We start from the raw sequence: 24,797 nt of genomic DNA, 5'->3' as shown, positions 1-24,797 counted from the left end.
GATTTCAAATCAATCATACATTAAGACCTCCTTTGTTGCTCAAGAGCTTTGGAATTGCTGAATGTAGAATAAAATCAACTCCATAATTATACACCAAAACAAAGAGAGGAATCCTCTCCTGATCACAAACTGAGGAATTCAGCAAATGGAAAACAGGCCACAGATGGAAAATGATGTAAAGACAACATATTAATATTTATTAATCATTGAGAGTTTTCAGTAATAAGCCCATGACAGTCAAAGATGAAAATGTAAAATTCAATATATTTCCTTCTGAAGGTGATTTCTGAAAATAGTTGTGCATCACCTAGAATTCTATTCCTCATTCATATCCCAGATGAACTTCAAGGGAAAATCTTTCATATTCTTTTGGAAAATCTTGTCAAACCTTTCATTCTGCTCAACAGTCATGTAATTTTTCCAGTCTCCAATGGTACCTGGAGGAAAAGCAAACAAATTGTTTCAACGAAGACTCTGGGATGAGGGGGCATGATGCCCTAGTGTTGGGAGAAACACCATTGTTTACACTTCCATTTTCCTCCCCGCTAAGGCCCCAGTTGCTCCTGCACATGAGCATGCCCTTCCTCTCCCACCTGATGGCAAGAGGGCACACAAACTCATCACAGTAAATATGATGTGATTTAAGATAGCTAGCCCAACTCCTTAGCTGTCAGCCACCTGGAAAAGGAGAAAACTCATGCAACTACTTTACTATTTTGTTCCAGGCTAGCATGGGCTATTAGAGTTCACAGGAGTCCTTTAAAAGTTTCAAAAATCAGATGTCCCTGGGCAAATATTTACTGACAAGGACATGGATGCTCAGAGAATTTTTAAAATATAGCCCAAGTTCTTACAGTTTTGAATGGCTCACCTGTAACTCTTCCATCTGTACCCACAGAAGGCTTATTAAAGTTTTACATTAAACTTATAGACACAGGAGGAGTCAAGATGGCAAAGAAGTAGGGGGACCCAAAGTTCCCTCCTCCCTCAAACATGGCAGTATTGAGGCCAGAAGACTGGGAATCCCAGGAATCCAGGCTACAGAGTGACAGAAGTATCTCCAGAGGCCCACAGGGACAACTTGGCAGGCCATAGGTGTGTGATTGCAAATTGGGAGAGAGAAAATTTTGGGGGGGGGGGTGTAGGCACAGAGGGAGGGATCCCCTTCAGTGGAGAGACAAAAGGAAGAGAAAGAGAAACTGTGGAAGTGTAGGAATGAATTTGGACAAGAGAAAAACCACAGACTTGGGGGCCCCTGGGTGGCTCAGTCGGTTAAGCGTCTGACTTCGGCTCAGGTCATGATCTCGCTGTTGTGAATTCGAGCCCCGCGTCGGTCTCTGTGCTGACAGCTCAGAGCCTGGATCCTTCTTCTAATTCTGTGTCTCCCTCTCTCTCTGCCCTTCCTCCACTCACACTCTGTCTCTCTCTCCTTCAAAAATAAACATTAAAAAAATATTAAAAAAACCCCAAAACCACAGACCGGGGAATGGAAAAAAAGGAAAAAGAACCAATTTCTACCTCATTCTAAGATTGAGGAGCTTTGTCTGGACTGGAGCCTGCTGTCCTGCTCAAGCACCTGAGGAGAAGTGGAGCCAGCCCCAGCTCTCGAGCTGACAGGTGCAGTTGGAGAGAACTATCCTCTCCCTATAGTGCTGTGGGAAGAAGTCATATAGCCTCCAAGGACAAAAGAGCCTGCAGGTGCCTGCCGGTCAGAGACCCTTTGTCAGCTGGCTGGTGGAGTGACCCTACCCTGGGACCGGGACGCAGGAAGTGAGATCCTTTAAGACATGGGGGTTTGAATCCCAGTCTAGCGCCTGGGAGGCACAGGAGACTGGAGCAGGGCAAACCAGTGGCTTGTGCCCATGTGGCAATGTGAGGAGTCAGAAGCCCTTTGTTGGCTGGCTTGACGGAGTGGCACTTCCCCGGAACCAGGCTGTGCAGAGAAGGATCCTTTAAGACATTGAACGAACTGACCCACTTGCACCGGCAGGGCACTGTGAGGATAGCCTGAAAAGAGTGGTTTGGGACTCCCAGTCTGGTGGGGAGAGGCTGGGGTATCCCATTTATCTCCCCATCACCAACAAGGTGGGGCTTCAGGAAACGGACAAGGAGCCCACAGTGGAGGCAGGACCTGCCTATAGGAAGCCATGCCCCTCTACACCTGGTAACTATGTATCTACTGGAGCAAGATTGACACCGGAGGGAATCATACCGCCCCTCCTCCAGACCAGCACAGCCACCAGCCCCAAGGCACTGGCAGATATAGGTCCAGCGTTTTTGCATTTTCTGAATTGGCTCTTGGTCAATTCTTATTTTATGTGTGTGTGTGTGTGTGTGTGTGTGTGTGTATAATTTTTTTTCTTATTCCTTTTCTTTCTCTTATTCCTTCCCTTGTCTATTCTGGTTATTCTGGTTGTTGGTTTGTTTAATCAGAAATTCTTTTTAAAGATTTTTAACATTTATTTATTGTTGAGAGACAGAGAGAGAGCACAAGCAGGGGAGGGGCAAAGAGGGAGGGAGACCCAGAATCTGAGGCAGGCTCCAGGCTCTGAGCTGTCGGCACAGAGTTCGACATGGGGCTCGAAACCAAAAACCCCGAGATCATGACCGGAGCCATTGTAGGATGCTTAACTGACTGAGCCACCCAGATGCCTCATGCATTTTTAATCTATTCTTTTTATACATCTTCTGTATCTCCTTCTTCATTATTTTCCTCTCTCTCTGTCTCTCTCTCTGGGTTAGGCTGTATAGTTTCTCTGATTCTCTGCCCAGTCAATTTTTTTTTCCTTTCCTTTTTCCCCACCCGTGTCATTTCTCTCTTTGTATGGGATAAGGTTTCTTCCACCACCTCCACCCTTTTTAAAATTTTTTCCAGAGTTACTTCAATGAACAAATCAAAGAACACCTGGTGGAGGGTCCAAAACATCACTACAAGTAGGGAGATAAAGCAACCAAAGTGACAACAGAGAGCAAGAAACATACTCCAAAAAACACCTCCTGAAGGGCCAGGCCCTGGACAGTGTATGACCCCTTTTTAATATAAAAGTGCTCACAAGTGCAGGACATACTATTAAAACACATATGGGACAGAAAACTAGCCAAAATGACAAAACAGAAGAATTCCCCTCAAAAGAAATTCCAGGAAGAAATTACACTAGAGAATTGCTAAATGGATGCAAACAATATATCTGAGCAAGAATTTAGAATAATAGTCATAAGATTATTGCTGGACGTGTAAAAAGCATAAAAGACAGCAGAGAATCTATTGCTGCAGAGATCAAAGAACTAAGGAATAGTCATGATGAATTAAGAAATGCTGTAAATGAAGTGCAAAATAAATTAGATGCAGTGAAATCAAGGAGGGAGGAAGTAGAGGGGAGATTAAGTGAAATAGAAGATAAAATTACGGGAAACAATGAAGCTGGGGAAAGAGAGATAAGAAAATACTAGACCACAAGGGAGAATTAGAGAACTAAGGGATTCAATGAAACATAAAATAATATCCATATCATAAGAGTTCTGGAAGAGGAAAAGAGAGATAAAGGGGCAGAAGGTTTACTTGAACAAATTATAGCTGTGAACTTCCCTCATTTGGGTAAGGAGGCAGACATCCAAATTCAGGAAGCACAGAACTCCCTTCAGATTTAACAAGAATTGGTTTTCTGCAAGGCATATCATAGTGAAACTGGCAGAATACAAAGATAAAGAGAGAATTCTGAAAGCAGCTAGGGACAAATGGGCCTTCATCTACAAGGGTAGAAACATAAGGATAGTAGCAGACCTAACCACTGAAACTTGGCAGGCCAGAAGGGAGTGGCAGGAAATATTCAATGTGCTTAATACAAAAAGTATGCAGTCAAGAATGTTTGTGCGATAAAGCCTTTCCCATACAAACAAAAACTGAAGGAGCTCATGAACTAAACCAGCCCTGCAAGAAATCCTAAGGGGGACTCTGTGAGTGAAATGCTGTGAAGACTACAAAGGACCAGAGACATCACCACAAGCATGAAACCTACAGACAACACAATGACCCTAAATCCATATCTTTCAATAATAAGTCTGAATGAAAATGGACTAAATGCTCCACTCAGAAGACATAAGGTATCAGAATGGACAAAAAACCCAAGATCCATCTGTATGTCACCTACAAGAGACTCATTTTAGAACTGAGGACACTTTCAGATTGAAAGTGAGGGGTTAGAGAACCATCTATCATGCTACTGGAAGTCCAGAGAAAGATGGAGTAGCCATACTTATATCAGACAAACTAGATTTTAAACTAAAGGTTGTAACGTGAGTTGAAGAAGGACATTATATCATAATTATGGGTCTATCCATCAAGAAGAGCTAACAATTGTAAATGTTTATCCCCCCAACTTGATACACCCAAATACATAAATAATTAATACCAAACAAAAGCAATCTTATTGGTAAGAATATGGTAATTGCAGAGGACTTTAACACTCCACTTACAACAATAGACAGATCATCTAGGCAGAAAATCAATAAAGATACAATTGCCTTGAATGACACACTGGACTGGATGGACTTGACAGATATATTCAGAACTTTTCATCCAAAAGCAGCAATATACACATTCTTTTCGAGTGCACATGGAATGTTCTTCAAGGTAGATCACATACTGGGTCACAAAAGAGCTCTCAATAAATATATAAGAATTGAGATCATACCATGCATATTTTCAGATCCCAATGCTATTAAACTTGAAATCAACCACAAAAAAAATTTAGAAAGCTTCCAAATGCATGGAGGTTAAAGAACATCCTACTAAAGAATGAATGGATCAACCAGGCAATTAGAGAAGAAATTAAAAAATATATGGAAGCAAATTAAAATGAAAACATGACAGTCCAAACCCTTTGGGATGCAGCAAAGGCAGTCCTAAGGGGAAAATACATTGCAACCCAGGCCTATCTCAAGAAGCAAGAAAGGTCCTAAATACATAACCTAATTGCACACTTAAAGGAACTAGAAGCAGAAGAGCAAAGAAACCCCAAAACCAGCATAAGAAGAGAAACAATAAAGATTAGAGCAGAAATAAAAAGTATAGAATCCAAAAAAGGAATAGAACAGATCAATGAATCTAAGAGCTGTTTGTTTTTGAAAAAATGAACAAAATTGATAACCACCTAGCCAGACTTCTAATTAGAAAAGAGAGAGAACCCAAATAGATAAAATCATGAATGAAAGAAGAGAGATCACAACCAACACCATAGAAATAAAACAATTTGAGAATACTATGAAAAATTATATGCCAAAAAACTGGACAACCTGGAAGAAATGGACAATTTTCTAGACACCCACACACTACCAATACTCAAATGGGAAGATATAGAAAATTTGAACAGACCCTTAACTAGCAAAGTTAGTTAATTTCTGAGATCAGGAATATGACGGGGCTATCCACTCTCACCACTGTTGTTTAACATAGTGTTGGAAGTCCTAGCCTCAGCAATCAGACAACAAAATGAAATAAAAGGCATCAAAATTGGCAAAGAAGAAGTCAAACTTTCACTTTTTACAGACGATATGATACTGTACATGGAAAACACGAAAGACTCCACCAAAAAGTTGCTAGAACTGATACATGAATTCAGCAAAGTCGCAGGATACAAAATCAATGTATATTAATTGGTTGCGTTTTTATACACCAATAAACAAGTAACAGAAAGAGAAATCAAGAAATTGATCCCATTTACAACTGCACTGAGAACCATAAAATATCTAGGAGTAAACCTAACCAAAGATGTAAAAGAGCTGTATGATGAGAACTATAGAAAACTTATGAAAGAAATTGAAGAAGACACAAAGAAATGGAAAAACATTCCTTGCTTATGGATTAGAAGAACAAATATTGTTAAAATGGCAACACTACCCAAAACAATCTACACATTCAATGCAATCCCAATCAAAATTGCACTGGCATTTTTCTGAAATCTAGAGCAAACAATCCTGAAATTTATATGGACCCACAAAAGACCCAGAATAGCCAAAGGAATGTTGAAAAAGAAAACCAAAGCGAGAAGCATCAAAACCTCTGACTCTACAACAAAGCTGTAATCAACAGGACAGTATGGTACTGGCACAAAAACAGACACGTAGATCAATGGAATAGAATATAGAACCCAGAATTGGACCCACAAATGTATGGCCAACTAATGTTTAACAAAGCAGGAAAGTGTATCCAATGGAAAAAAGATAGTCTCTTTAGCAAATGGTGCTGGGAGAACTGGACAGCAACATGCCAAAGAATGAACTGGACCACTTTCTTACACCATACACAAAAATAAACTCCAAATGGATGAAAGACCTGAATGTGAGACAGGAAAACCATCAAAACCCTGGAGGAGAAAACAGGCAACAACCTCTTTGACCTCACCTGCAGCTATTTCTTGTTTGACACGTCTCCAAAGGCAAGAGAAATAAAAGCAAAAATGAACGATTGGGACCTCATCAAGATAAAAAGCTTCTGCACTGCAAAGGAAACAATCAACAAAACAAAACTAAAAGGCATCTGATGGAATGGAAGAAGATATTTGCAAATGACATATCTGATAAAGGGTTAGTATCCAAAGTCTATAAAGAACTTAGCAAACTCAAAACCTGAAAAACAAATAATCCAGTGAAGAAATGGGCAGAAGACATGAATAGACACTTTTCCAGTGTCTATTCAAAAAATACATCCAGATGGCCAACAGACACATGAAAAGATGCTCCATGTCACTCATCATCAGGGAAATACAAATCAAACCACATTGAGATATCACCTCACACCAGTCAGAGTGGCTAAAATTAACAATTCAGGAAACAATATATATTGGTGAGGATGTGGAGAAACAGGAACCCACTTGAACTGTTGGTGGGAATGCAAACTTGTGCAGTCGCTCTGGAAAACAGTGTGGAGGTTCCTCAAAGAATTAAAAATAGAACTACCCTATGACCCAGCAATAGCACTACTAGGTATTTATCCAAGGGATATAAGTATGCTGTTTGAAAGGGTCAATGTTTATAGCAGTGCCTTCAACAATAGCCAAATTATGGAAAGAGCCGAAAACTGATGAATGGAATTATGGAAAGAGTCCATCAACTGATGAATGGATAAAGAAGATGTGGTTTATATATATAATGGAATACTACTTGGCAATGAGAAAGAATGAAATCTGGTCATTTGTAACAACGTGGATGGAACTGGAGGGCATTATGCTAAGTGAAATAAGTCAGTCAGAGAAAGACATATCATATGTTTTCACTCATATGTGGAACTTGAGAGAAACTTAACAGAAGACCGTGGGGGAAGGCAATGGGAAAAAATAACTTCAAACACAGAGGGAGGCAAACCCATGAGACTCTTAAATACAGAGACAAAGGTGAGGGTTGATGGGTGGGTGGGGGGGCGCAGGGGAGAGGGGAAAATAGGTGATGGGCATCTCACCTGTTGGAATGAACACTGGGTGTTGTATGTAAGCGAAGAATCACGGGAATCTATCACCGAAACAAAAAGTACACTGTATACAATGTATGTTAGCTGACTTGATAATAAATTATATTTAAAAAAGTTATAGACACAGAGATGTGATGACAAATGTGGTGATAGAAGGAAAGGCAAGACAAGAAGCACTGATTGTAAAAGCACTCTGAAATAAACAAATGACTGAAACAAACTGAAATACTAACAAAACTGAAAACACAAAGGAAAATCATGTAGGAGTGGTAAAGTTAGTGCATATGATGTTCCTTTAGATAAAATGTAAGAGAAAAGTACATGTCTATGTAGAAGAAACATACGGGAATGTGCTTTACTTCCACAAAGAAAATTGGCTCCTCCTCCTTGTCTTCTTAGCTATTTGAGTCTCTCATTTTCAGGTAAGTTAAAGATGTATAAACACAGAAAAATTTATTTTTTCAAGGGAAAACAAACTTCAAGTGCAATGATGATGGCAGCTGAGAAGGGATGTGATCTACTACAAGACAGGGTGTTCTGAGCATAACAGGAAGGGAATGTCTCCACTTTAGGTTGGCTCCGAGTTACCAGTTCTTCACATTTTTTAATTGAGCAGGTAAAGATATATGAAGAGACCAGGTGACGGAAATACTGAGAGAAATCAAAGCCAATATTTATTACTACTTGAAAAAGAGGCATGGAACCCTATGATTAAGTGCAAAATTTATGTCTATAGTTCTGTATTATAGATGTTCCATGTACTAAGATAGAAGATCATAAATATAACTTAGAATGATTATACAAGTAACAAAAATATTAAAACATGGTGAAATTTATCAGTTACAGGAAGGAGTCATTCACTTAAAAACTCACTCATCAGAGGTATGAGATATTATAATAAATGAGAGAAACTTACACATTTTTATGAGGTTTACTAGAGGACACATGATAGTCCTGTGCAATAACAAAAGATCAGTGAATGCATGTTGTTAATTCAGCCCTGGGGAGACTCAGGGATAAATCACAGAAATGGAAGGGCAGTCATTGTTGGCCAACAGCCCCAGCATTGCCTCATCATCATGTGCCGATCCCATGCTAATGGAAGGAAACAATCTAACAGTAAATGAACAACCATTTTTGTGGCAGACATTGTACTGGCATTGGTAGATTTCCAGGGGCCATGGAGAAGGCCTTTTGATTTTAGGCTATTCATCAGATACATTCACTTACATTATATAGTCTCTTGAAGAGCAACAAGAAGAAATCATGGAAAATCATTTGTCTAGTGACGGGAACTGGGCCATAAGGGTCCATGTTAGAAAAGTGAGCCAGGAAGCTTAGAAGCTACACTTGGTTCATTTGTGACACAGTACAATACAGACATTCACTGTTCAACCTCACCTTTGCGAAGGAAATGACCTTTTTCTTGTATCCCAAATTGGTCCTTTAGTATATTGTCATAATTTGCCCGTGGGTCTAACTTCATGTTCTCAAACATGGCCTGGCCCACCACAGTATCCATGTCCTCATCACTTAATTCTTTCCCCAGAAATTTGCAGACTTTTAACATAGAACCTCTGAGATCCTGAAATAAATCACAGTATGATAAATTATGCATGTTATCACAAAGAAGACTTATACAAGTGTCATAGATAAATATCATTATGGGAGTGAACATCGTAGGTGCTTAGGTTGCTTAGAAAGTGGAGCTGTTCCTTGAGATGTGACTTGCTTATTCCTTCTTGATAAATTAATCCATCACTTGTCCACTGTTTGAGAGCACATTTGGGTTCATTTTGAGAACACTCGTATTTTGTTTTATCTGTGTTACCGGCAAGTATTTGGGGAGTAGCTACTAAATGACAGACACTGCCCTGTGAGATGGTGCGAGTGAACAGAGACACAACTGGGGATGAATCCTAGGAATTCAGTACGAGGACCTTTGGGAAAGACTAATTGTGTAACAGAACTCAGAATATTTCAACAAAGACAAGAAATTTGTTCTGGGAATTAAAGCAAAAATGGGAATTTTCTAGGTAGACAAACTAAAGATATGGAGTCTAGAGAAATGAAAGAATATCTGCAACATTGTGGTTGCGTAGAAGTTGTGAGATAACAGGTCACAGGACAGTTAGAAGTTCAATTTCCGTAGAGCCAGTGGAAACTGGCTTTGGATGAGAATATTGGAGATGAGGGTGGAAGCAATAGTGGGATCATATCGTGAGGAAGGTTTCAAGGCGAGCCAGAAACCTTAGGAGAGTCCTTAGGAGAACTTGCCTCTCAGCTCTTTCTCTTCTTCCCTGCTAAGAGTTCACCTGGTGATGATCTGGTATTAGTGCCCAGTCCTGATTCAGTAATGATTCTAGTTGATCCATGATCCTCAAAGCAATTCTATTGTCTCTACAAGAGATTATTCTCATTGGTCATATGACCCAATTTTGGCATTGAAACAGAAGGAGGAAGTCAAGGGGCTCCTGGGTGGCTCAGTTGGTTATGTGCCTGACTCTTGATTTCAGCTCAAGTCATGATCTTATGGGTCATGGAATTGAGCCCTGCCTCCGGCTCTACACTGACTGATCTGAGCCTGCTTGGGATTCTCTCTCTCTCTTTCCCTCCCTCCCTCTCTCTATGCCCCTGCACTGTTTATGCTCTCTTACTCTCTTTCTCAAAATAAACTTTTTTAAAAAAGAAAGAGGAAGTCAAAGAGAAGTTACTATGATTTTCCTCCTAGAGAAAAAGTAGAAATAGAGCAGGGCAAGAAGGCCCCTTTATCCCAGTTCCCTCTCTTTCTGCCTTACATGTTATCATCTGAGGACACAACTACAACTGCCTTGCTACCATGATGGGAGACATCCTTGCCACACCAAATATGATACAAAAGAAAGACAGATAATGCTGGAACATTCTTGACTGCTTAGCAGTAACACTCAGCATAAGGGTAGCCTTCCTCTGGGATTCAGTCAATAAACAACAGAAGTTCCTACATTTTAAGCCAATTAGAGTTGACTGTACTGGGTGCTGAATTATGTCTAATCATATGGAGGCATTTTCATTTAATTTTTCTGGGAATTTTTAATCATACACAATGCAGACAAGATTAAAGTTTCCCAAGAGATGCACCCAAGAATGATGAACATAACATTTAGAATGTTATTAGAATGAATAGTGCAGAAAATAGATTTCACAATCCATTAAAGAGAGACCAATAGTCTGACTCTAAATAATCAAATGTATGCATATCATATACATACACAGACAATTCCTCACACACAGACGATTTTTGAAAAGAAACTTCCAGTATTAGCTGTAAATGAAAACCTGGCAAACAAAGTACAGAAGTGATACTGGAAAAATGTCTCCTGGTCCACTTCATCTGGGATCTCAAATTTGATATCGCCCTTTGGGTGTTCTGGGCATGAGCAATCAATACGTTCAGCCAGGCTGCCTTACAGATTCTGTGAAGTTACTAATGTCACTTTTCTCACCTTTTTAAACTCCTCATACATCATGAACTCTATGTTGAAGAGGCTTTTGTGCTCATGCCAACCTTTGATGTGGTCAAACCAAAGGCTTCCCAGCACTGCGAGAAGAATAGATAGTCATTAAGTAAATGTGTTGAACACACTGAAAATGAGTTATAGTCTTAGGAGATGCAGGAGTCTTTAGTAACAAAGAAGGAAAAGGAAGTGTGCTGCTAGAGTCCTGATTTCCCCTAGCACCTGGTTATGGGAGAACCATCAAGCTTCTACCAGAAAACAATTACATGAACTCGAGGAGAAATTAGTCTCTTAAAATAGACACAAAATCAACATAGCATGTGGTTAGAAAAACCAAGGAGGAAAATGGAGGAAAGAATCCTCTCCTTCTCACTCCTCCTGGTCTTCCCAAGCACATAGAACTTTTTCCTGGCTACATGGAACATGTGGGCTCCCTGAGGAGTCACTTCTGCTCTGCACAGTACATTTGACACTAAACATAGCTCTCCTGTTCCAGATCATCACCTCTACTTCAGAGGACTGGCTCCTGCTCAACCAGCTACAGTGGTGCCTCCTCACAAAAGGAAGTGCGGGGGGGGTGGGGGTGGGGGGTGGGGTGGGGTCCTGGCTTGCTTAGTGGATAGAGTATACAACTCTTGATTTCAGGGTTGTGAGTTGGAGTACCATGTTGGGTGTAGAGATTACTTTAAAAATAAATAAAAGTGGCGCCTGACTGGCTCAGTTGGTTAAGCATCTGACTTTGGTTCAGGTCATGATCTCATGGTTTTTGAGTTGGAGCCCCGCATAGGGCTCTCTGCTGTTAGCACAGAGCAGACTTCAGATCCTCTGTCTCCCTCTCTCTGCCCCTCCCCCACTAGCGTGCACTTCCTTTCTCTCTCACTCTCTCTCAAAAATAAACATTTACAGATAAATAAATATATAAAAATTTAATAAAAAAGAAAGAAATATGGAATAGAACTTTATCAAATAGAAGCTCCTGGCAGCAGCCATTTGCAATATGCAGTGCAAAGCTCCAAACCTGTGATCTGAACTGAGATTCTTCTCACTGAGCTAGAACAGAAACCCCTGTGCTTATGAACCACTGTTTTCATAGCTAAATGTAAATATTCCTTTGTGATACGACTTTGTAATCTTGACAGTCTACTGAGAGAAGCCAGGGGCAGCATAATTTGTAACAATGGCAGGGCATTGTCATCTAGGACAACCCTACCAATGGCTTAATACATTGATTACTCACCCTCATTCAGCTCTACTTCAGCTTCTTTTTTACCCTCTGTCATATTCACTAAGCTTAAACCTCACTCCAGGACAGCAAACTTATTACTTGCTTTATATAAGTTTATTTACCTTTTCCTTCTAGAAATAGTTTCATGAATTCCTCAATGGTGCTTGCAGCAGGTAATGGCATCTTCTTTGAAAAGTGAAAATATGAGCACATAACGTCCTTAGGGTTTCTGTATACATAAATAATCTGCAAAGAAAGGAAGTAGTCATTATTTCTGTTGCTTTCATTACATCATATTTTTACCCAAATACCTTCCAGTTGGGTGAAGTATGTTTTTTTTTTAACTTTATAATTTCCTAACTATGTCTTGTAGACATTCAGTGTTCTTTGTATTTTGGGTTTCCCCTTCTCTACATTGCGTCTCCCTCCATGATTGGCCTGTGGCTCTCAATTACTCCGCCAGACACACCTCTATCCATGGTACCCAACCAAAATAGGTGGAAGTATGAAAAGGTAGTGGTGAGGACACTGAGAGCAGTGAAGGAATTGCTAGTATTGTAAGTGCACCTAGTAAGTAAGCTAATTAAAAAAATGAAAGGATATATAATCTAAAGTGTGTATTATATTATAATTTACATTATAAAGTTAATTAAATGCACAGATATACACTCTTTCATTTTAATGGCTGTATTACATATGTGATCAGGAAAAGGGTACAAGGTAAAAATCAGATTCTCCACGATAAGAACAAAATGGCTATTGAAAATAAAAGCATGTCAAATGCCACATTTGCTTCAGCTTGATGAATGCAGTGTCAGTGTAATGAAAGGAAATGAAATAAAGGAAAAGAGCAGTTATCTTTCAACAGCCATAGTCTCTTTCTTACTTTGGCTTTTTTGTTCTTCAGGCCACTTGGAACCAAATAGTATGGGAGGTGGGTAGTGAAGAGACGAGGAGATGGTCTTTTAACAAAATCCGTGTTTTGACTGGGGTACTCAAAATAGGGAACTCGAAAAACTGTCTCCAGATTCCCAGTGCTTTTTCGATGTTCATCAAAATAAATCAAGTTTAATATCTGCTGAAACCAGATGGTTCCTGTAAAACAATTATTTTTGTTTTCAATGATGTACAGATAGAAGTACCATCAGTATTTTAATAAGAGTTTGTTATTATAACATGTATAATGGTAATTTGGTCAGAATGGAATTTTTAATATATTAAAAATGCAGTATGAGTAAAAGAAAACAAACATTTTCTTTATTTTTCCTTTTAAGGAGATGCTACATTTGAAACTCTGTGGGAGTTTGTCGCACTAATTGATTCTTTGAATCTTCTGTGCTTTCTTCTGCTTCATATATGGGACTTTTAAATTACCTTCTATGTCTGCCTCTAGATTTCCTTCCACAAGCCCACTCATAGGACTTTAGGTAATATAAACAAAAAGAAAAAAAAAGGAATCTCACTGAAGGAGTCACTTTCCATTTTTCCCCCCTTCCCCATGTTTCCTACTGTGCACATGATGTCCACCTAAGGAAATAGTGTTCATTATAAATCCCTAAGGAAAGCCCTGTGACCCACATGGAGACAGGAAGGGAAGGATGATGCCTAAAGTTGGGCCTTTCACTGTATGTAGGATGTGACACATTTTTCTGATGACTACTTCTCTTAATTCTAATTAAAGAGGACATTTGTCTCAGGATATTTGCGTGTAATTGCCTGCTTTAGATTTCTTACACTTAATTTACATGATTCATATAAAGATTAAGATTAAGGGTATAAGATTAAAACATACCCTCTATAAAGGTCATGGTTCAGATATATCCAGGCAATGTTCTTAAAAAAAACTTACCCAACTAAAAATCGTAAGTCCCAGAAAGGTTCCAATCAACTTCTGAAATGAGAAAACCCACTGGCCCCTCATCAATTCCCATCCTAGCCTTCCTTCCTAAGACCATCCAGTCACCCATGCTAAGCAGCAGCACCTGGTGAGCAAGATCAGTTTTGGGTGCAGAAGCCTTGCTAGCAGGTGCAGGTGGGGTGCAACTTATCTGGTCATCTCATTATCTTAATATTGGTGGTTTTAGTCCTCCAGTGTTGCACAGGGAAGACCACGACCACGTGTGCCTGCATGTTACCTCAGCTGGTAACTCAATGAGTTCAAATTCATGAAAACTTGTTATAAGGCTCTGGAAGGTTTCTTTCATCCTTTTGCTTTCCCAGATAAAAGATACTGCTTCTGCAGGAGGAATCACAGATTCAGGAGGGCTGACAGGTTTTCAATCATGGCACAGTTCTGCAGGGATTCAAACAATATGATGTAAAAATCTCTGCAGAGATTCAAAAATTCAGATATCTGTTTTCAGCTTCTTCTGCCACTCCCCCTTTTACACTTTGCCCAATCCCCCCCTCTCTCTTTCTCTCTCCCTCCCTCTCTCTCTGTCTCTCTCTCCCCACTTCCCTCCTTTCCTTCCTTTCTTTATTTTTCTTGGCCTATTTGATAGTCAGGCGTTAGTGTAATGAGATACGAATTATCTTCTTCAGTTCATGCTATATTAATAACACTGATTCACCAAAGGCCCTCCCTCTCTGTTTGTCCATTTATTCTCATTTGCTGTTTCAATTCCTACTACTACCCCCACCACAGAAAAGCAGGTGTTGGGGTTTAAAGTGCATTCCTCATTGGAAAGTGTTCTTGTGGAACGTGTATTGTTGTATGTGTTTCTATTTCCTATCCATGTGCATCATTTCTTTCTGTTTGCCACTGTGTGCTGTGGTTTAATGTTCATTTACATGCTACATCTGATCCAATGTGCTTAATAGATGCTGTCTATGTTTCTGGGTGTGCATTCCTGCACTGACCTATCCATTTTCCACCAATGGACACCCCAACCCAAACAACACTGCCATGTATATCCTCATTCGTGTTCACTATGTACCTGTATGAGATTTTCATAGGGACAAGTATTCAGGAGAGGAATTGCCTGTTATAGGTGTATTTTAGTTGTCCAGGTAGTGCCATACTGCTTTCCAAAGAATGGCTGCTTTAAACTATTCTCCCAGGGGTAAAATGCTTATGCATATACATCTCTCTGCACTCCTTGCCATGTTCAGATTTACTCATTTTCTAATTTTTGTCAGTCTAGTAGATGTAAAGTAATATATCATTGTCTACCAACTTGGGGTTTTTTTGGTATTGGCGGAGGGTGGTTTTCTTCTGTAAATTTTCAGATTATTTCTTTGACTCTTTTTATTCTCAGATTGCTGCCCCACACTTGATTTGTAGTTCTAATATATGGTAGATAAAAAATATTTTTTTCATTGTAGACATAACATGTGTATTCTTTCTGTCACCTATTAACTTTGCCCAAATGATTCTTAGTGAAGCAAAACCCAAACTGCTTAACTTTGATGTAATTGAATTTATTAAAGTTTAAAGTTTTGCCTGTATTTTATTTTTTGTTTCAAGTTTTTTATTTCAATTCTAATCTTTTAACATAGAGTAATATTGGTTTCAGGAGTAGAAGTTATTGATTTATCAATTACAAATAACAGCCAGTGTTCATCACCACAAGTGTCCTTTTTAATGCCCATCACCCTTCTACCCCATTTCCCACACACCTCCCTCCATAAATCCTCAGTTTGTTCTCTATCATTAAGTGTCTCTTGTGGTTCATTTCCCTCTCTATTCTCACCCCCGCCATGTGCTCATCTGTTTTATTTACTAAATTCCATGTGTGAATCAAATCATATGGTATTTGTCTCTCTCCGACTGGCTTATTTCACTTAGCATTATACACTCTAGCTCCAACCACATTGTGGCAAATGGCAAGATTTCATTCTTTTCGATGGTTGAGTAATACTCCATTGTATGTATAAAACACATCTTCTTTATCCGTTCATCAGTCTATGAGCATTTGGCTCTTTCCGTAATTTGGCTATTGTTGAAAATGCTAGTATAAACATTGGCATGCATGTGCCCCTTTGAATCAGTATTTTTGTATCCTTTGGGTAAATACTAGTAGTACAATTGCTGGGTCATAGGGTAGTTCTATTTTTAACTTTTTCAGGAAACTCCATATTGTTTCCACAGTGGCTACACCAGTTTGCATACCCACCAACAGTGTAAGAGGGTTCCTCTTTCTCTGCATCTTTGTCCACCATCTATTGTTTCCTGCACTGTGAATTTTAGCCAATCTAGCAGGTGTCAGGTGGTATCTCACTGTGGTTTTGATTTGTATTTCACTGATGATGATTAATATTGAGTATCTTTTCATGTGTCTGTTAGCCATCTAGATGCTTTTGGAAAAAAATATATTCCTGTCTTCTGCTACTTTCCTCACTGGATTATTTGTTTTTTTTTTAAGTGTTGAGTTTGATAAGTTCTTTATAGATTTTGGATACTAACCCTTTATCAGATATGTCATTTGCAAATACCTTCTCCCATTCCATAGGCTGCCTTTTAGTTTTGTTGTTTGTTTCCTTCACTATGCAGAAGTTTTTATTTTGATGAAGTCCCAATAGTTCACATTTGCTTTTGTTTTCCTTGCCTCTGCCGATGTGTGTGGTAGGAAGTTGCTACTGCTGAGGTCAAAGAGGTTGTTGCCTGTGTCGTCCTCTAGGATTTTGATGGTCCTGTCTCATATTTAAGTCTTTGATGCATTTTGAGTTCATTTTTGTGTATGGTATAAGAAAGTGGTCCAGTTTCATTTATCTGCTTGTTTCTTTCCAGTTTTCCCAAAGCCATTTGATAAAGAGTCAGTATTTTTTTTTTTACACTGGATATTCTTTCCTGCTTTGTCAAAGATTGACCATATAGTTGTGGGTCCATTTCTGGGTTTTCTATTCTGCTTCACTGATCTCTCTGTGTGTTCTTCTGCCAGTACCATACTACCTTGATCATTACAGCTTTGTAATATAACTTGATGTCTGTAACTGTGATGTCTCCAGCTTTGTTTCTCTTTTTCAAAATTGCTTTGACTCTTCAGGAAATTTTGTGGTTCCATACAAATTTTTTGTATGTTTTTAAGTTTTCTGTAGCTCTGTGAAAAATGCTGGTGTTATTTTTGAGAGGAATTGAAGTAGTAAAGTAAATTGGGTAGTAAAGACATTTTAACAATATTTGTTCTTTCAATCCATGAGCGTGGAATATTTTTCCATTTCTTTATGTTGTCTTAAATTTCTTTCAGAAGTGTTCTAAAATTTTTAGAATATAGATATTTGGTTAGGTTATTCCTAGGTATCTTATGAGTTTTTATGCCTTTGTAAGTGTAATGCTGGTTTCTCTTTCTGCTGATTCATTTTTGTTGTAAAGAAGTGAAACTTATTTCTATGTTGATTTTGTATCTTGCGACTTTCCTGAATTTATGTATCAGTTCTAGAAAATTTTTGGTGAAGAGTTTTGTGTTTTCTACATACAGTATCATGCCATTGGTGAATAGTGAAAGTTTGACCACTCTCTTGGCAAGTTGAATATATTTTATTTCTTTCTGCTGTCTGATTGCTGAGGCTAGGACTTCTAGTACTATGGCACATAACAAGTGTGACAGTGGGCATCCCTGTCTTCTTCTTGACCATAGCAGTAAAGCTCTAAGTTTCTTCCCATTGAGGATGTTGTTAGCTCTGGGTCTTTTATATATGCTCTTTATGATGTTGAGTATGTTCCCTCGATCCCTACTTTGTTGTGGGTTTTTATCATGAATGGATGTTGTACTTGGTAAAATACTTTTTCCTGCATCTACTGAGAGGATCATATTGTTCTTATTTTTTATTTTATTTTGTGTAGTATATCACATTCATTGAATTTCAAATATTTGTTTCTTTCTATATCATATATTTCTACTCTAATCTTTATTATTTCCCCTCTTCTGATAGTTTTAGGCTTTATTTCTTGTCCTTTTTCCAGCTCCATTAGGTATAAACTTAGGTTGAATATTTGAGATTTTTCATGGTTGCTGGATGTATTTATATATTGAGGTTCTTGTTATATATCCCTTCTTATGTATGCTTTTGCTGCACCCCAAATTTAGTCCTTTGTGTTTTCATTTTCATTGGCTTCCATGTATTTTTTTCCAATTTCTTCTTTAATGTACTGGCTGACCCATTAATGCTTTAGTAGGATTACCTTTAACCTCAATGAATTTGAGGTCTTTTCCAAATTTTTTCTTGTGGTTGGCCTCAAGTTTCATAGTATTGTCTGATATTATGCATATTATGATCTCAATCTTTTTGTACTTGTTGAAGACTGATTTGTGATCTAGTATGTGATCTATTCTGGAGATTGTCCCACTTGCACTTGAAAAGAATGTGTACTCTACTTCTTTAGGATGAAATGTTCTGAATATATCTGTTAAATCCATCCAGCCCAGTATGTCATTCAAAGCCATTGTTTCCTTCTTGATTTTCTGCATAGATGATATGTCCATTGATATAAGTAGGGTATTAAAACCCCCTACCATTATTGTATTATTATCAATGAGTTCCTTTACGCTTGTTATTCATTGTTTTGTATACTTGAGTGCTCTCAAGTTGGAGGCATCAATATTTAAAATTGTTAGATGTCCTCATTGGATAGACTTCTTAATTGGGACCTAGAACCCTTCTTTGTCTCTTGTTACAGTCTTGGTTGAAAATCTCGTTTTTCTGATATAAATATTGCTACTCTGGCTTTCTTTTGACATTGGCTTGCATGATAAATGGTTTTCCTTCCCCCCACTTTCATCTGCAGATGTCTCTAGGTCTTAAATGAGTCTCTTGTAGGCAGCATATAGATAGGTCTTGTTTGTTTTGTTTTGTTTTGTTTTGTTTTGTTTTGTTTTTACCCATTCGAACACCCTATTTCTTTTGATTGGAGGACTTAGTCAATTTAAATTTAGAGTGATTATTAATAGATACGAATTTCATCCATTTTATTACTTGTTTTTTCTGGAGATTTTCTCTGTTCCTTTCAGTCTTTGTTGTTTTTGGTCTTTCTTAATTACTCAAAGAGTCACCTTTAATATTTCTTGCAGAGCTGGTTTAGTGGTCATGAACTCTTTGAGATTTTGTTGGGAAACTCTTTATCTCTCTTTCTATTCTGAATGATAACCTTGCTGAATAGAGTATTCTTGGCTGCATATTTTTTCCCATTCAGCACTTTGACTATATCATGCCACTCCCTTCTGGCCTGCCAAATTTCTGTGGATAAGTCTGCTGCTATCCTTATTTATCTTTGTAAGATAGGGATTTCTTTTCCCTTGTTTCTTTTAGGATTGCTTTCTTATCATTGTATTTTGCAAATTTTAGTATGATATGTCTTGGTGTTGGGCTGCTTTTGTTGATTTTTCTGGAAGTTCTCTATGCCTCCTGGATTTTGATGTCTGTTTCCTTGTCTAGATTAGGGAAGTTTCAGCTATAATTTGCTCAAATAAAACTTCTGCCCCCTTTTCTCTCTTCTTCTTCTTCTCCTTCTTCTTCTTCTTCTTCTTCTTCTTCTTCTTCTTCTTCTTCTTCGACTCCTTACACATTGTAGAGTCCCTGGGTTTCTTATGTCTACATTTATAATCCAATATTTTCCTTTTCCTCTTCTTCTCAGCTTCATTATTTTCCATAATTATCTTCTATATCACATATTAATTCCTCTGCTTCTTCCTTCCTATGGTCATTACATCCAATCAGTTTCACATCTTGGTTATAGCAGTTTATATTTCAGCTTGACCAGTTTGTAGGTCTTTTATCTCTGCAGTAAGGGACTCCCTGGTGCTTTCTATACTTTTCTCAAGCCCAGTATTCTTATGATTATTGTTTTAAATTCTGGATCAGCCATATTATTTATATCTGTTTCGATTAGATCTTTGGCCGCCATGACTTTCACTTGTTCTTTCTTTTGAGATGAATTCCTCTGTCTTGGCATTTTGTCTAGGTATCTGTCTTCTGTAACTTAGAAAAGCCAGTTATCTTTCTTGCTCCTGAGAGTAATTGTTTTGTAAATAAGAGGTCATATAGTGACCAAGGACTGGCATTTCAAGAAATGTTTCTGCTGTATACTGTGTGCACTCTGCTATTGTATTTTGACTGCTCTTTCCCTCAGGTCATTCATCTGCAGAATTTCAGTTTACCTGAAGTGTGAGTGTTTCGATCTTGTCCAGTGTGTAGAGAGTTTTAAGTAGATATGTTTTGGTCTGCTTGTTAAAAGAGGCTAGCTCCAATTTCCACTAGATCTGAAGCTTTGCAGCACTCTATAATGGGTAGATTTGGTGCATATGGGGATTTGTGCTGGTCTTCTGGGGAAGAGGTCTGCTGCCACTCTGGCTCTCAGGCACACTTGCCCTCATACAGAAACACCTGCAGGCTTCAGGCAGTTGGTCTTTGTGTAAGCAGCTCAAGCTTCCACTGCAGGTGCTGTGCTGCTCATTGTAGTCTGTCTGTGCTGATGAGTGGGGATAAAAATTGAGTCAGCTAGCTCTATCCTCCCTGGAGAGGGAAATTCATGCCCAAAGCTGTTCCAGAAGCCCTTGCAGAAGAGCAAGCTATCTCCCTTCATTGTCCCAGACATCCCTCAAATCTCTGCCTTCATCCTGTCTATGTCTCAGCCATCTGCCCACCCAGCAGTGCAGTGCTGTGTGTTTTATTTCATGCAGGGACTGGGTTTTAAAGCTCTAAATTTTAGGTACCAGGTGCAGTGTGGATCCCTGCTGATCCTCTGGGGGAGGGTCTCACACGGGGCTGGTGCTGGTTTGTTCCAGAAGGGCAGTTTCACAAAGCCACAGGGGCTTGGAGTGTATGGTAAAGCACATCAAAAAGCCATCCTCAACAACTGTCCCTGCTTACATTTTAGTGAAAGAGCAATGCGATCACACCTGCAGGCTCTTTTGTCTCCTGAAAGGCAGCACCGCCTCTCAAATGTACTCCATTAAGGGTAACTGTCTCTCCCAGTAAAATCTGGGGGATCCTCACACCAAGCTTTCCCTCTTCTGGGCCTCTGCCTTTCTTCTCCACAGGAGTACTTCTACACCTACCAGGATCCACCCTGGTGATGATGAGGACTTCTGCAAGTTTAGACTTTGAGCTTCACACCTTATAAAAACTTGTGATAATCAGCTCATCTCATTTTGCCTGTCAGTGGCTTTGGGGAAGTGTTTTCTTGTGCAATGCCCTGCACCCTGCCCTTCTTCCTCCTCTCTCTCTCTCTCTCTCTCTCTCTCTCTCTCTCTCTCTCTCCTGATCAGGGTTCCCTCCCATTTGCAGTAGCAGCAGTACTTTTCTTGCCCAAATAGTGTCTCCACATCTCCTACCTTACATGATGTGGCCTCTTTTCTCCCCATTTGTGCAATTTGTTCACTCAGTCCTCAGAACAATTTCCTTGGTATTCAGAATAATTTGATATTTATCTAGCTGTGTTCAAAAAATGAGGCAACCATGGGTCCTCCTACTATTCCAGGACCTTAACCCCAGAAAGAAACCTGTATTTTCTTCTTTGGACATTTGTTTAATAAGGTTTTTTTACCATTCCTAAGTCACAGTGATTTTCTTCTGTTTTTATAATATAAATCATTATATAGTTTTATCTTTAATATTACTGTCTTAGTACACTTGGGGTTCACTCTTTTATGTGGTGTTAGGGATACAGCTGTATTTTCTGCATATAGTGATCCATATTTCCCAACATTACTTTTTAAAATATTTTTATTTATTTAATTTACATCCAAGTTAGTTAGCTTATAGTGCAACAATGATTTCAGGGGTGGACTCCTTAATGCCCCTTACCCATTTCGCCCATCCCCCCTCCAACAACCCCTCCAGCAATCCTCTGTTTGTTCTCCATATTTAAGAGTCTCTTATGGACTCTTAAAAACTGAAAACAAACTGAGGGTTGATGGGGGGGGGGTGGGAGGGAGGGGAGGGTAGGTGATGGGCATTGAAGAGGGCATCTTTTGGGATGAGCACTGGGTGTTGTATGGAAACCAATTTGACAATAAATTTCATATATTAAAAAAAAGAAAAAGGAAAAGAAATAAGTGTTTAAAAAATTAAAAAAAAGTCTCTTATGGTTTGTCCCCCATCCTATTTTTATATTACTTTTGCTTCCCTTCCCTTGTGTTCACCTGTTCTGTGTGTTTAAGTCCTCATATGAGTGAAATCACATGATATTTGTCTTTCTCTGACTGACTAATTTCTCTTAGCATAATACCCTCTAGTTCCACCCACATAGTTGCAAATGGCAAGATTTCATTCTTTTTAAAATTTTTTTTTAATGTTTATTTATTTTTGAGACAGAGAGAGACAGAGCATGAATGGGGGAGGGGCAGAGAGAGAGGGAGACACAGAATCGGAAGCAGGCTCCAGGCTCTGAGCCATCAACCCAGAGCCTGACGCGGGGCTTGAACTCACGGACCGCGAGATCGTGACCTGGGCTAAGTCGGATGCTTAACCGACTGAGCCACCCAGGCGCCCCAAGATTTCATTCTTTTTGATTGCCGAGTAATACTCCATTGTATATATATACCACATCTTCTTTATCCATTTATCCATCAGTGGACATTTGGGCTCTTTCCATACTTTGGCTATTGTTGATAGTGCTGCTATAAACATGGGGGTGCATGTGCCCCTTCGAAACAGCATACCTGTATCCCTTGGATAAATACCTAGTAGTGCTATTGCTGGGTCATAGGGTAGTTCTATTTTCAATTTTTTGAGGATCCTCCATACTGTTTTCCAGAGTGGCTGCACCAGTTTGCATTCCTACCAGCAGTGCAAAAGAGATCCTCTTTCTCCGCATCCTTGCCAGCAACTGTTGTTGTCTGAGTTGTTAATGTTAGCCATTTTGACCGGTGTGAGGTGGTACCTCATTGTGGTTTTGATTTGTATTTCCCTGATGATGAGTGATATTGAGCATCTTATCATGTGTCAGTTGGCCATCTGGATGTCTTCTTTGGAGAAGTGTCTATTCATGTCTTTTGCCCATCTCTTCACTAGATTATTTGTTTTTTTGGGTGTTGAGTTTGATAAATTCTTTATAGATTTTGGATACTAACCCTTTATCTGATATGTCATTTGCAAATATCTTCTCCCATTCTGTTGGTTGCCTTTTAGTTTTGCTGATTGTTTCCTTCACTGTGCAGAAGTTTTTTTATCTTGATGATGTCTGAAGCAGCTACCTAAATGGTAAATATCCCTGCATTGTTTTCCAGCCCACTTCAGCATTTAGTGTTTGACAGGCCATCTTCAATTTATCTACTTCAACATTTTTTCCATTTCCTTGACAAAAAAAAAGTTATAACTACACTATAAAAGACATTATTTCATAGGATACAAAATTCATTTAACTCTATACTATCTAATAGATTAAGTGTATATGTCTCTATATAATATTGGTAAAAAGACTGAGTTACCATATTATAAAAAGTTATCATTTTATTCTTACATTAGCTATTAGAATACAGAACTCACCAGATTTGGGGTATGTGACTATGAAGACATCATCTTCTCTGATTTCAAAATCATTTAATGTTTCTAGAAAGCCTATATCAAGTCCCGGGCGGAGAAAATAATATCCTTTAAATTTGAATAAAAATGAGTCTATGTCTTCCATATTTCAGTTGCCTGCTAAGACAGAAAAAAATAATTGAAAGAAATTTAGTAAAATTTTATGTTATCTTCCCTTCTGTATCTTCAGTTGTTGGGCATATACTAAGAGAAGAAATTGATTTCTTGTTTTCTCCACAAACACTGATAACCAGCAGGCTCTCAAAGCTACTATCCTGGATTTGAGATGTGTGGAGTTTGGTCCAATGCCAGGAGCCAGTTGTTCATGGGATGGGTCTTAGTTTTATGTGTGTGTGCTCCATTTTTGTAACCACAGGAAAAATAATTAAAAACTAATTATGTAATTGCAAAAAAAATGCTTTTAATCAGAAATCATACATAATATATATGTATATCTATATAAACAGTAAAAATGAATATACAAACTTGAATAGGCTTTAGAAACATTTGTCTCTTGCCACTACCATATACAGCTGTGTTTTTCATCCCTGGAACTGAAGTACAATATTTTAGCTTTTAGCATGTTTATAGAAGTTTTCTTTATATACTTTCTGGGTATGAGTTATCTATTCATAAGGTTTTTGGTAACTTGTAATTTAAACTTTGTTTTATTTCCTAACTTGCAACTTGTTTAGAGTAATTGAGAAGGTACAAGTATGAGCTAACAGACATGAATGTATTCCAGGATACCTGATAAATTGCGTGTGAGCAGTTAAATTGTCAATAATGACCATGTGAACAACGGCACAAAGTATGAAAGAAAACATTCAAATTATGGATCATATGTAGATAGTGAAAATTAAACTTTGTGACTCATCATTGATGGATATACTTTGCCTTTCATTATTATCAGTCAGTAGCCTTATGAGAAAATCTTATTTTGATACTTATGAACTCTGAGGTTTTAGTTGACTTGGGGGTTCTTCCAGATGACTCTGAAGTGTACTTTTTTCTATTTCCCATAATAGTTGGTCATTGGAAGGCTGACAAAAGAAGAACTTCAGACTCACACAACTCAAAAGCAATTCCAGGAAGCCTGGGCCAAGTCATTAAAGGAAAAAGGGAAATAAGTGATTGTTTAGAAATATATTTT

The 24,797-nt window shown here is 38.6% G+C and overlaps 1 protein-coding gene across 1 annotated transcript; it reads right to left on the bottom strand.

Annotated features, from left to right (window-relative positions):
* Positions 1-315: 315 nt before the first annotated feature.
* LOC125166332 (amine sulfotransferase-like) lies at positions 316-23,756 on the bottom strand. The gene is made up of 6 exons (XM_047860209.1): positions 23,609-23,756; positions 13,071-13,279; positions 12,307-12,430; positions 10,948-11,042; positions 8,864-9,047; positions 316-437 (listed from the first exon to the last, which is right to left on the bottom strand). The coding sequence occupies exons 1-6, from the start codon at positions 23,748-23,750 to the stop codon at positions 316-318; spliced, it is 876 nt and encodes a 291-aa protein (XP_047716165.1). The 5' UTR covers positions 23,751-23,756.
* Between the last annotated feature and the right edge of the window lie 1,041 nt (positions 23,757-24,797).

The sequence above is a fragment of the Prionailurus viverrinus genome, chromosome B2 (genome assembly GCF_022837055.1).
Source record: "Prionailurus viverrinus isolate Anna chromosome B2, UM_Priviv_1.0, whole genome shotgun sequence".
Lineage (NCBI taxonomy): Eukaryota > Metazoa > Chordata > Mammalia > Carnivora > Felidae > Prionailurus > Prionailurus viverrinus.
The sequence above is the reverse complement of the archived record's forward strand: the minus strand, read 5'-3'. Positions and strand labels throughout refer to the sequence as shown.